Source organism: Centroberyx affinis, unplaced genomic scaffold (assembly GCF_046629955.1).
Source record: "Centroberyx affinis isolate AG114_WGS23_722 - 3 ecotype Tasmania unplaced genomic scaffold, CSIRO-AGI_Caff_v1 ptg000654l_1, whole genome shotgun sequence".
In the NCBI taxonomy this organism is placed as follows: Eukaryota; Metazoa; Chordata; class Actinopteri; order Beryciformes; family Berycidae; genus Centroberyx; species Centroberyx affinis.
In genome coordinates this window covers 93,081-105,042 of record NW_027279280.1, presented here as the reverse complement: position 1 = coordinate 105,042, position 11,962 = coordinate 93,081, and the positions used below count along the sequence as shown (strand labels likewise).

General features: G+C 39.5%; 1 protein-coding gene across 1 annotated transcript; it reads left to right on the top strand.

The window, feature by feature from the left end:
- Positions 1-8,832: 8,832 nt before the first annotated feature.
- Positions 8,833-9,774, top strand: foxb1a (forkhead box B1a). Its single transcript, XM_071519066.1, has one exon. It carries the CDS (start codon positions 8,833-8,835, stop codon positions 9,772-9,774), a length of 942 nt encoding a protein of 313 aa, XP_071375167.1.
- The last annotated feature ends 2,188 nt before the right edge of the window (positions 9,775-11,962 follow it).

The window sequence follows — 11,962 nt, the reverse complement described above, 5'->3', positions numbered from 1 at the left end:
CAGAGGCTGTAGCTGTTGTCTAGGGTTAGCAAACAAGAGTGGTGGTGGCATGCACATCTAAGGACCTGTTAGTATACAGTGTTAGCACCAAGACTGGGGATATCTGCATCAAAATATTTCAAAAGAAAAGATAGGAGAAATAGTTATCAGCCATCAAGAAATTACTTCAGATGACAGATGACCCCATCACTGCAACCCATCAAGGTCTGATAGCATTTCCTGATGACCCAGCTCTAGCGTAACTTCCCAGGAAGGCTCAGTAAAAACTCTACACAACAATCTTTCATAGAGAAAGTGAACGCATTATACACCAAAGCTCAGAATTACACATTAAAACATGATAATCTGGAGCTACAGCATACTTTATCATTATCATCAGACATTTGAAACTAGGTGAGCTGCTGCAAATATTTGAAAAGACTTTGAGATATAACAGACTAGATGAACCTCTGCAATCGCTTTTTCTCGTTATTATCAAAGAGAAATGTTTTTATCAAGATTGTTCTACATTCAGATTTTCTGTATCTTAGTTGTCAAGACAACTGGCTATTGAAAGTTAATTATTTGGGATTGTAGTAGCTTTGGTTTAGGCAGGGGAATTGAACATTTCCCTATTTGATAAGGATTTTTAATTCTCTGTCTGTGCCTACAGTAGCTGTGACCGGCAAAGATTTTTTTCTGATATCCAGCGGTACTTGACATTTCATAGGATTCTTATCTGTGCTTTTTCATCATTGCATTATAATAGCTTAAACCTCAACTCTAGATTAGACTTGTTTGATAGAAATCCAATTTCATTCTTTTATGTGTATGCAGACTGTGTGTATTTCCCATCTATAATGCAAATGGTTTGTCAAGTCTGAAGTAGTTGCTCCTGAACAGGTCAGAGTCAACAACATTATTTTCAAGTGTAGACCCTTAAGGGTCTAGTAATCAACATCACAGTTCATCGGTTCTATTACTACTATCCTTCAAAAATAAATCCTCTCATATTTCAGCCACAACATTGCTTGAAGAACCCTTAATCAACTGGATTTCAGACACACAAATACATAATTTCCTCTAGATATTAGCCATGCATCCCAAGGTCCTTGGCTGCAGCTAGGGGTTCCATCGTCACACTGACAGTGTCACAGCAATCTTGTGGAATAATGATGTTGAGTCGATGCTGTGCCCTACCTTATGAGCATGCTTTTATAGACACAAATATATTCGAGTCTCGCCTTAATTAATATGGCAAAATCCTCCTGCAGGGCTGTTTCCTGTGCCCTTTTGATTAGCCGTGGATTAACAGGACCTTTATGTTTTCCTCATTGCACCCATGTTTTCAGCACAGGTTAGCTCCCCTATTACTAAACAAATGAATTAGTGCCTGGAAATGTGTCATGCATATTACCTTTCAGCAGGAGGCACATTGAGCTGGTCAACCATAAAGGAACAGTGCAAAGCAAGCCATGCTACATTGCTTGTTTGTATTGCTCTTTAAAGGGCTTTGTGATTTACTGTGAGGCTTGTTTATGCTTCACTATGCAAATTTTCATCTTGCAACAGCATATATCATGCCCCAATTAAAGTATATCAATACAAGTGGCAGTTGCTGATTGGTCATTGTGTTACTCACCTGTGAGCGACCAAGAGGAGGTTTGAAGACTGTCATTGTGGTTACTGTCCTGTCTTGTAAATGCAAATAGCAAATGAGGCCAAAACCAATGTTCCTACTCTCAGACAGATCCCTTGTCTCTAACAAAAGAAACACTTTGGAGATGTAGGTCAGGAAGAGCAAAGCCTCAAATTAGGTCTCCAGATTTAGTTCACTTTTGCTTAGACAACTGGGAGTCCAGACATGGACTGTGTTTGCCAACTCCTTGTTTTGTTGCTACCTTCCCTTTGGTTGTCCCTAACATCAGCCGTGTGTTTTTGTTTATGGATGGTTGTAAACATTCATGTATTGTTATTGTGTATTGTGTTGTTCTGGTTTGTCTTTGGGTTTGTTACCCATCCTTGGAGACCAGGCATTTCCCTGATGTATTAGATGAAAGACAGAACAAAATGCCCCTCATTTGGTCCCAGTTGGTTAAGTGTGTTCTGATCACTGCCAAGGTCTGGATGAGCATGAGCCACACAAAGGACTGTGCCTTCCAACCACATAAGCTCATAATAAAAAGGATTTGCTTCAGTCGGATGTCTTAGTTATACATTAACCCCAGAGGAGATGCATGTTGGTGGCGTTGCCGAGGACATTTGTAAGAAACAACGATGTCAACCTCTGAATTGAGCCCAGAGATTAAAGCTCTTCATCATTCCCTATTCCATAGATTTAAAGTGAAATTCATTCATGGAAAACAGCCAGAGCTTAACATGTCATAGCCAAAACAATTGTGCATTTGAGATGTGGTTTAAGAAATAACTTAGGCATTTTTCCCCCCCACTATGAAGGAGTCGTAAAAAAGTAAACACAAAGGTCAAAGGGCAAGGTTGCAGGTTAAATCCACAAGTTTGACCTCGGGAGGCTGTGATTTTGTTTAAAGTGACTAAACGTATTGATCCTCTTTGCTTTGATTAAGGGTAGTATTAGTGTGTATGTGTGTATTTGTGCACATGTGTGAGAGTGTGTGTGTGTGTTTGTGTGTGTGTGTGTGTGTGTGTGTGTGTGTGTGTGTGTGTGTGGGGGGGGGGGGGGTACTGTGTTGCTCACTTGTTCACCTGCCCTCAGGATTTTTTCTCCATCAGTGTTAAATTAGACAACACATTATTTAGGGGGAGTGTGAGCCTGTGAGTTCAAAAAGCCTCTCTCTCCTAAAACTTGGTATCCCTCCATTAGCATTATTTCATTCTCTGATCCTTTCCTCATTGTGCAGCTGTACAGATCCATGATTATCCATCTCAAAGCCTGCCATCCCATTTTTATCCTCTGTGAAAGGTAGCACTTTGTATGTGATTGAACTATGTTAATTCATACAGGATTTTTTCGCATAATAGGCCTTTTATCTTTCTGCTTCACAGTGAAAGTTCACACTTCTGTTGAGTTTGTTGTTAATATATTATGATCTCACATTGCTCGATATTACATTATTCTTTCATTTTCAACCATATATAACCAAAAATTTCCATGATTATTGTTCATATGAAACTAGTCCAGCATAATACATGGTATAGTAGTGAGGGTTTCTGCATTTTTTTCCTCAATATTGCCGCAGAAATGGACTCTATTTCATATTGTTATTCTCTTTTCTCCTCTTATCTTTCTCCCATTTACATTTTTTTTTTTCGAACAGTGTGTCTCTTTTTGCATCAGCATACTCTTTCCCTTTTTACATCTGTCAGCAGCTGAGGATCATGTGTAGTTTTATAGGATGATTTGTGTTATGGAGTCATCTGTCACCGAAGCTAAATGATGAAATGAGAGTGAGCTGCACTGTCTTGTCTGTAATGAATTATGCAGGGGGTCAGGGGCCTCTGTTTTGGTTGCAGTTGACAGCACAAACATGGACCTCAGGTAGTACACTCATCAGTCCTGCTGTTTCTCACCATATGGAGTCAATGAACTGGGAACCCCCCCCTAAAGAACCCATCCCCATACACGCACACGCACACACACACACACACACACACTTGCACACCCACTCGCAAAACTCATGATTGCACATACTGTAGACAGATAGATAGATAGATAGATAGATAGATAGATAGATAGATAGATAGATAGATAGATAGATGTGTGGATAAAGGAGGGAGCTAAATTTTCCTTATTTCATACTTCTTTGATTTCCAAAAATTACCATATTAAGACATAACAAACAACATCTTGCTCTGACACATTTAATCTATTTTGATTGAGGATGCTTGTAAATACCCTACTTGTAAAACTGATTGATTTCTATACCAGTGAATCCTAACTGTATAATTATATAAACAAAATAAATAAAAAACTAAAAATGTAATTATGATTTAGTTAGTCATGATTAATACCATGGCACATTTCAAAGCCAATAACTTTAAAATAGGAGGCCTTCAATGAATTCTTAGTAATATCCAAGTCTGTCAAAAATGTGATGTCATGTAATATCACTAAGCCTAATGCACTTGGTTTACATGTGGCAGGAGTGATTACATAAGGCAGAGTGATTCACAACCTGTAATATAACAGAATAACCGAGAAAAGTGTTGGCTCAGACTCCAGAGCCTGTCCCCATCTGATGGCCACAGAGGGAAACTACCTCTCACTTTTGTGTGTGGTATTTTGTGGAAAACATAATAAGGTGGTAAAAAAAAAAGAAGTCGTCTGTGGTCAGTGTAAGAGAGAGCGTGTCCTGTGTAAAATCCACGGATTAGTTGTCAAATGGGCTTTATTTGTTTCTTTATTTGTTTTGTAATAAAAGTGGCATTTTGTCGTCCCTTTTTCGGCTATTTCAATTTTAATTGGATGAAAATATCCATAGACAAATTGAATTAGATGTCCCCGCCTATATACAATTGAGATATCTGTTACAGATGATGTGCCGTATAATGAATGCCTAATTTATGTAATTAGACCATTAAGCATAATCCGAGCATATGTTCTAAATGCCCTGAGGTCTTCTTCCAGGTACTCCCTCTGATGTCATCCAGAAACAACTAATGAGCAGGCTACACGGACAGCAGCCCCGGTCTTTGACAAAATAAATAAAAACATTTATGTAAATATGAAAAAAACAATGTTTGATCATTACCTGGCTTATGCTCGCTCATATCTGTTTGATTTAAAATTAAGATTCGTGAGTATGAGGGAGAATATGCTTTCATGTTGTAGCCTATACTGATTTCCTTTTGTGGTCAAAAATTCATATTCAAGAGGGCAGCATGTGAAGCTGGCCTTTAAGTAGTGTGAATATCCCCTCATAGGCTAAAATTGCCCGCCATTGAGAAGCTTCTTATGAGAGCCCTCTGTCTGCTAATTAATTGTCATTCTGCTGAATATTCATACCTTATCATCAGCGCGTCCTTAATTGCACCGTAAAACATCTCTGGGGGCTGAAATCACCATGGACTTAATTAGAAGCACAGGCCTATTGGTTGGAGAATTACAGTATATGCCAGACAGCGAACTGTGGGTTACCTGCTTCCTCTCATAACGCAGCGCGTGCTTAACACAGGGGCCACCAGATAGCAAGTCCCTTTAAATCTATAGGCCTCGTTGTGGTAATCACGCATGATAAAAATGGAAATCGCGGGTGAAATAAATAACTGAAATGGAAAAAATGCTTTAACTCACCCTCATGGTTTGCTTATTCTTTTACAATTTCATGGGATTCCAAATGTTTGCTTTAAGAATGCAATTCACACCTCTAGCAAAGTGCAATCTGTTTATTCATTGGTTCTTTAGTAAATCTACATTGCCTGAAGTCAGGGCTTCATATGCGAGAAGCAACCTGCTCTGTGGGATTTAAAAAGTTAAAGTTGATAAAGCGCCCCTCAAAGTGCTGCACCTTGGCTGTTGTTGAGTTGGCATCATATGGGAAATCGCCATTACAATTAAGCCTAAAACAACTTTAGGGTCCAAAAAATTGGACTAGCTGCATTTCCAAATTATTTAGGCTTAAATAAATATTGTGATCATCATAATTGTTCGGCGTAGGCTACGTGCCGTATGGGCCACATCAAAATTAATTTATGTTTATTTTCCACACTATTACAAATTAATCCCTTGACTAAAATTTACGGTGTTTGCTTCTGTAATAAGCATCACACTCAACTTTTAAATTTCTCTTAATCGTTCCTGAATAGCAGAAGTTTTTTCTCTCCATGGGTCTGGGTGGCAGCATATCTCAACTTGATTCAGTGTGACAATATTGTTTGGCTATCATTCGCTGCTTTAGGATGAATGGCATCGATCCTCTTTTAACAACATTTGTTTCCTATTGTGTTTGGGGGTGCAGCAGTGGAGGGCAGACGTGTGAAAGTGGCTGTTTGATTCTCTTTTTCATCCCCATGACCTCAGCTTTTGTGTCTCGTCACCCTGGGAATGTCACGCCTCACTACTCTACTTTAAGATGTTTCAGAAAGTGCCCTTTGTTTTCACTTCTTTTTTTTTTTTTAGCCTCACACAAAATTGTTCTTGGTCCCCCCCGCTATAAAGGATACTTCAGACTGAGGCACGGTTCACAAGTGCAATGCAATTTGGCTTATCCCAACCTTTGTTCGGGTCCCTACAAATGACCAAACATAGTACAGACTTGATCTACTGCTGCTTGAACTCAGGAGTTTGGGAGCAGCTAAAAACCCCATTCAGATTCAGAGTCATGGTGGTATTTTCAGTGTGTGCATTCGACAGGGACAAAAGGCCTACCAATATCCCATAACCCTGAAGCTCAAAAAGCCACACCGTCTGTGAGCAAAAAAAAAAAAAAAGAAAAAAGAAATACTCACTGCTCCTCGGTGGCTCGGTTGGTTAATGCGAGTCCTGCAGGTTAACTTGCAAGACACATATTTGCATGACAGCAACTGGCCACTTCTTCGGTGCAAATATGAACGAGTGAAATTGATCACGGGTCTTCGTTTCAGGTGAAAGCCTATAATTAAAGGATCACTTGTGGAATATATGAGCTTTGATTATTTTCCCTCACGCACATCTAATATTATTATATCTACTATTTGCTTGACATAGGCCTATACGGTATGAACAGTCCATATTAATCTCAAGCCCCATAAGAATTTTTATTCTATAGCAGAGCAAAGCATATGCGCTGCTATAATTTACAACCCCAGACGGATTTGACTGGTCTTTGCAAACGGCTATATTAATCTCAGTGAAACGAATTTTAGACTCAATAATATAGTTTTATAATGAATGGGCTGAATGTCAGAAGATGTTTGATACTTGGCGGTGTGTTGTCATTATCCACGGTGCTTCAGATGGGTCGACAGGGCCACTTCCTTTTGGACAAAACGTTTTCAGCTGAGCGTAAATAGGAAATGACAGGTGTTAAAAAGGCACTTTTTTTAACACCGGAGAAAAAAAAAAATAGGAAAGCAACTGCATGCTGGAGCGTTTAGGCTTTTTTTTTTTGAGTTGTGGGGGAATTATAAGAAAACCTCGACTTTTTCCCTTATATAAAATTCTTTAGAAGAACCTATAGGTTGCCATATATAAACTAATACTGTAGTAAACTGTGGCATATTACACATTACTATACTCATAGGACAATTGGTAAGACTGCTAAGCATTTGCAATGCCTTAATAATCACAGTAAGCTATTTTTTTCTCCTGTTTCATGGGTTTGTAGACAGCATCTTGGAGAGATTCTTACAAACATCTTACAACCGGCGGGACGCTGTCCTCTAACTGATTCCTGGGTCAAAATAGCTTGGTGTTCCCGCATTGCGATTCTATTCGTAATCCGTCAGACTGGTGATGGGGTGCATTGTGGGTTTATGGAGGGAAATTAGCATAAATTATGAGCAAATCTGCGTGTGCGTGTGTGTGGTCCCTGGCATTGTAAACCCTCCAAGCGGAAAGGTGGCCCTGGCCAAAAGCTTGAATAGCCATAGCTCAAAATAGGCTTCCCATTTGGTTTTCACATTCATATAATTGACTTATGGATATTTTATACAGTTTTCACCACACCATCCTCAAGGGTTTATTTGCATTTCTGAAGTACTTTTCAATCTTCTTTACATAAACACAATAGGCTTGATTGCCTCATGAAGTTTCAGTTTGAACAGCATTGTTTGCATTGTGTTGATGTTTTTATATTGTCTACTTCCTTTGCTCAGCTCGGAGCAAAATTAGCCGAGAAAAACTAATAGTCGGCTCGTCAACAAACTTGCTCATGGCAAATAATTTTGCATGGGTGCATTTCGTAAACAATATTATTATATATTCGAAATAAATGAAAATACTATTTCGTTCAGTAAAATCACTAGATATAGCTGGTGCCAATTCATTAAAATCCACATCATATTAAAAAGATTTACCGATGAGTAAATGAGCAGGTGCTGCCTCACAATTTACGCACGGCGCATTAACCTTTACGAAAACTACACATTACACACAACACTGCACAAATATAAATAATTTTAATAAATCCATGTTTTAGATTAGCCTATACAATACAGACTGACATCAACAACAGCACAGATCACTAAAAGCCAGTTGTATATCCATAAATTGCAATATGCCCGATAATTTCCATGTCAAACATTCCATTTTATATTCCTTTTACATTTGTGAATTGTAACTGTAAAGTCCGCTGAAGAAGTATGTTAGCGCATACCTTCACACACTGAGTGCCATCGCAGTTCAATTCCGGTTGCCGAGCCTTTTCACCCCTTTTTCTGTCTTCAAATGGAAATGATTTCTATTGGCCCAAGGTGTCCATGTAAATAGGTGTAAATGAAACCAGATTATGCCTTCCTCCCAGCCCCCTCCTCCCATGGCAATTGTCATGTGATAGCAAAGAGGTGGCACATTAATGGAGCGCCTCTACAGGGGTCTTTTCTGCTCATGTCACTACATAAAACTATCAGATGGTTAGAGGAAGGACATGGAGGCATCCACTTAGCTCGTCTTATCAAGGACGCCAGATGAAGCCTATTCAACTCTGCTAGCGGGACAAGCTGACTTACTTTGCAAGAAAGACTTACAGCACCCGTCACTCCATAAATGTGCACCGTCCGACCGCCTGCAAACTCCAGAGGCGCTCAACCTGTACCGGCTTCACGCAGGTGACTTCAACGCAGCTCCAGCTTTGCGTGCATTTAGACTATCTTCAGCGGTTGTTTTCATGAAGAGTGGCAAGCCTTCGCCAAGGAATTAACGGAGACTAAATTTTACTTTTGTGAAAAATATCGAGGATGCCTCGTCCAGGGAGAAACACATACAGCGACCAGAAGCCGCCTTACTCCTACATCTCCCTCACTGCCATGGCGATCCAGAGTTGCCCAGAGAAGATGCTTCCTCTCAGTGAAATTTACAAGTTCATCATGGATAGATTCCCTTATTACAGAGAAAACACCCAGCGATGGCAGAACTCTCTGCGACACAATCTGTCCTTCAACGACTGCTTTATCAAAATCCCACGGCGCCCAGATCAACCAGGTAAGGGCAGTTTTTGGGCACTGCACCCCAGCTGCGGAGACATGTTTGAGAATGGAAGTTTCTTGAGACGCCGCAAACGGTTCAAAGTGTTGATGGCATCTGATCATTTGGCCCCGAGTAAGCAATCAGATGCTGCCCATTACCTTCAACAGCAAGCCAAACTAAGACTCAGCGCACTGGCAGCCACTGGCACACACCTCCCGCAGATGTCCAGTTACAACCTCGGAGTGTCCCAGTCATCAACTTTTAAACACCCGTTTGCCATTGAGAACATCATTGCCAGAGAGTACAAGGTCCCGGGAAGCCTTGCGTTTTCTACCATGCAGTCCATGTCTGCCGGGTATCCCCTCCACAACCAGTTGACTACAGCCTGGCCCCATATGTACAACACCAGCGTGATTGACACGGCGGCCCCAATTTCCATGGCAAGCAGCGACTACAGTGCCTATGGCATGCCCATCAAGTCCCTCTGTCACGGGGGACAGTCGTTACCGGCTATTCCTGTGCCAATAAAGCCCACCCCGACCTCCATGCCCGGTTTCTCGGCGCTACCTCCACACATCCCCGCGTTTCTATCCAACTCCCCACAGTCTCTGAGCCCGACGTCCCCACAGACAGCAACGAGCCAAAGCAGCCCCGCAACGCCGAGCGAGACTCTGACGAACCCCTCCACACTGCAGTCGGTGGCTGTCCATTGACCAACAATACAGTGAACTTTTCCAGTATTGAACTGTCGGCTCCCAGGCCCCTTTTACCAAACCCAAAGTTTATATTCTTGTCGGGAAAAATACTATCAAGGCGAGAAGTTGCGTTGCATATTGATTTATTTGTGTGTGTATTGAATGTGTCGCTTTAAATTGTGTCATAGAAGTTCAGCACAGAATCGCACAGCGAAGTATTGCTCTTCAAAATATAAATTATTTGATAGTTCTATTTTTCAGTTTATTGTAAAATGTGGGTGTTGAAAGTGGGGCCACTGAGAGGAGTGAAGAAAGTTTGTTTTGGCACCATCAACTATGATTTTAAGTGCTTGCAAATCCCATGACAGATTTTCAGTTTTATCAAATAGCGAAACTCACTTTTGCACCGTTTCTGTGTGACCACTGTAATGTCAATGAAATTGCGAGGCAATGATTCTGTGTTTTTGTTTGCTTTTAATACTGGAATGATGGTTAAGGGTATACCAAATAGGCATAGGGGTTAGATTTGTTCTTACCATCCCTGTAAAAAGAAAGCAAACGGAATTATGAAATCTTTTCAAAATTGAAAAGTAGTATTGTCAAATGTCCTCAAATGCAAGATGTGAATATTGCAAATAACTGATACTGAAATGTTGTAAAATGCACTTTTTAGTTTTATGTTTTAGATATCTATTTTCCAGAAAATGTTCTGTGAAGCATTTAATTTAAAAAGCTGTGGTGACCATGTGTATCAGATGCTGTAAATTTGTACTTTTTCTTTTTAGGTAAAGCATGCATTCTAAATTTGTGTTGTTATTGTTGTTGTTGTTTTGTTTTTGTTTGTTTATTTTTTGCAAGCATGCGTGCTTTTGAAAAGTGTGCAAATAGTCTGCAATGAATTGGAAAAAAAAGCTGGTCATCAAAATATTTTCTCATTAAAAGTGAAGTAAACAATCACAATGTTTCTGGAGATTTACTAAGGACACACTATTATTATTATTATTATAATAATTATTATTAGGCCTATTATTATTATAATTATTATTATTATTATTACTACTACTACTACTACTACTACTACTACACTACTACTATTACTGAATGTGTTAAAATAAAAAAGAAATATTTGATGGCAATATTTGATAGCATTCTTACGTTTTTAATTGGAAACAATTATTTTAATGTAATGTTTCCCATACCGTAAATTCAGACCTGTGTGAATTCGGAGTGTGAGAGTCAAAACGCTTTGCAGACATTAAGCTGCTAGAGAAGCAGTGGGAGAGAAATGAATCGTGCAGTCGATTAGGATGCATGGAGTTGCCATGCCATGGTCACAGCGCAGACAACTGGGCTCATTCATCAAGCTGTAGGCTATACACAATTAAGCCCAACAATAAACATTTAGACAAGCAACGCATAGAGCACGTTATTGTAGGCCTATGTCTAAATTTATCATAATGATAGGGTTACATATTTTTCAATTCTACAAATGTCATAGGGTAATTACATATAATTGCCATGTTGAAAATTTTACCATCCCGCACTGGTTGAAGCTGACATTATAGACCTGCACTAAGTCTGATTTTTCTATTAATTTCATTTTATTTTATTGTTTTCTTAGGGTAGTTTTATTCGCCATTATTCTGAGGATAGATGGGGTAATATTGTAATAAAATAGACTACTGCTCAGTACGAAATACATTTTTAACACTCACTTATTTGATTTGTTTTCAGAAAGGCTTAAATGAAAATAAAGCGCTTTATCTGCTTCCCCCCATAGAAAGCAACAGCCTATCTCGGGGTATTAAACAAATACATTAGAATTCCGTCACTTTATGCAATCGAGTAGATCAAATAAAGGGTCTCTGGCCACTTCATTCTCCCTCATTCACTTGAATTGAAAGTGCAAAGAATTGCAAACTTAGGCTGGGCCACCAATGTAGATTTAGCCTTTTTTTCAGCAAGACAAAAAGACTGATTTTTCACAAACACATTGCTGACTGGGGAACTAGGAAACGAGCTCCGAGACCCTTTTGGAATTTAAATCCACCCCTCCCCCATGGACTGTTTGTACAACAGTGTTAGTTTTTTTTCCCACTTTGTGCATTTGTATGTATAACATTAATGCTGACTCTGGATGATTAAATGTATTGAAGTTGCAACGCTTGTTTCCAAGCTTTCATTTTAAACCTGATATTATGCTGTA

Excerpts from the sequence above, each read along its gene's own strand:
- foxb1a (XM_071519066.1), top strand. The coding sequence starts at position 8,833 with ATGCCTCGTCCAGGGAGAAACACATACAGCGACCAGAAGCCGCCTTAC.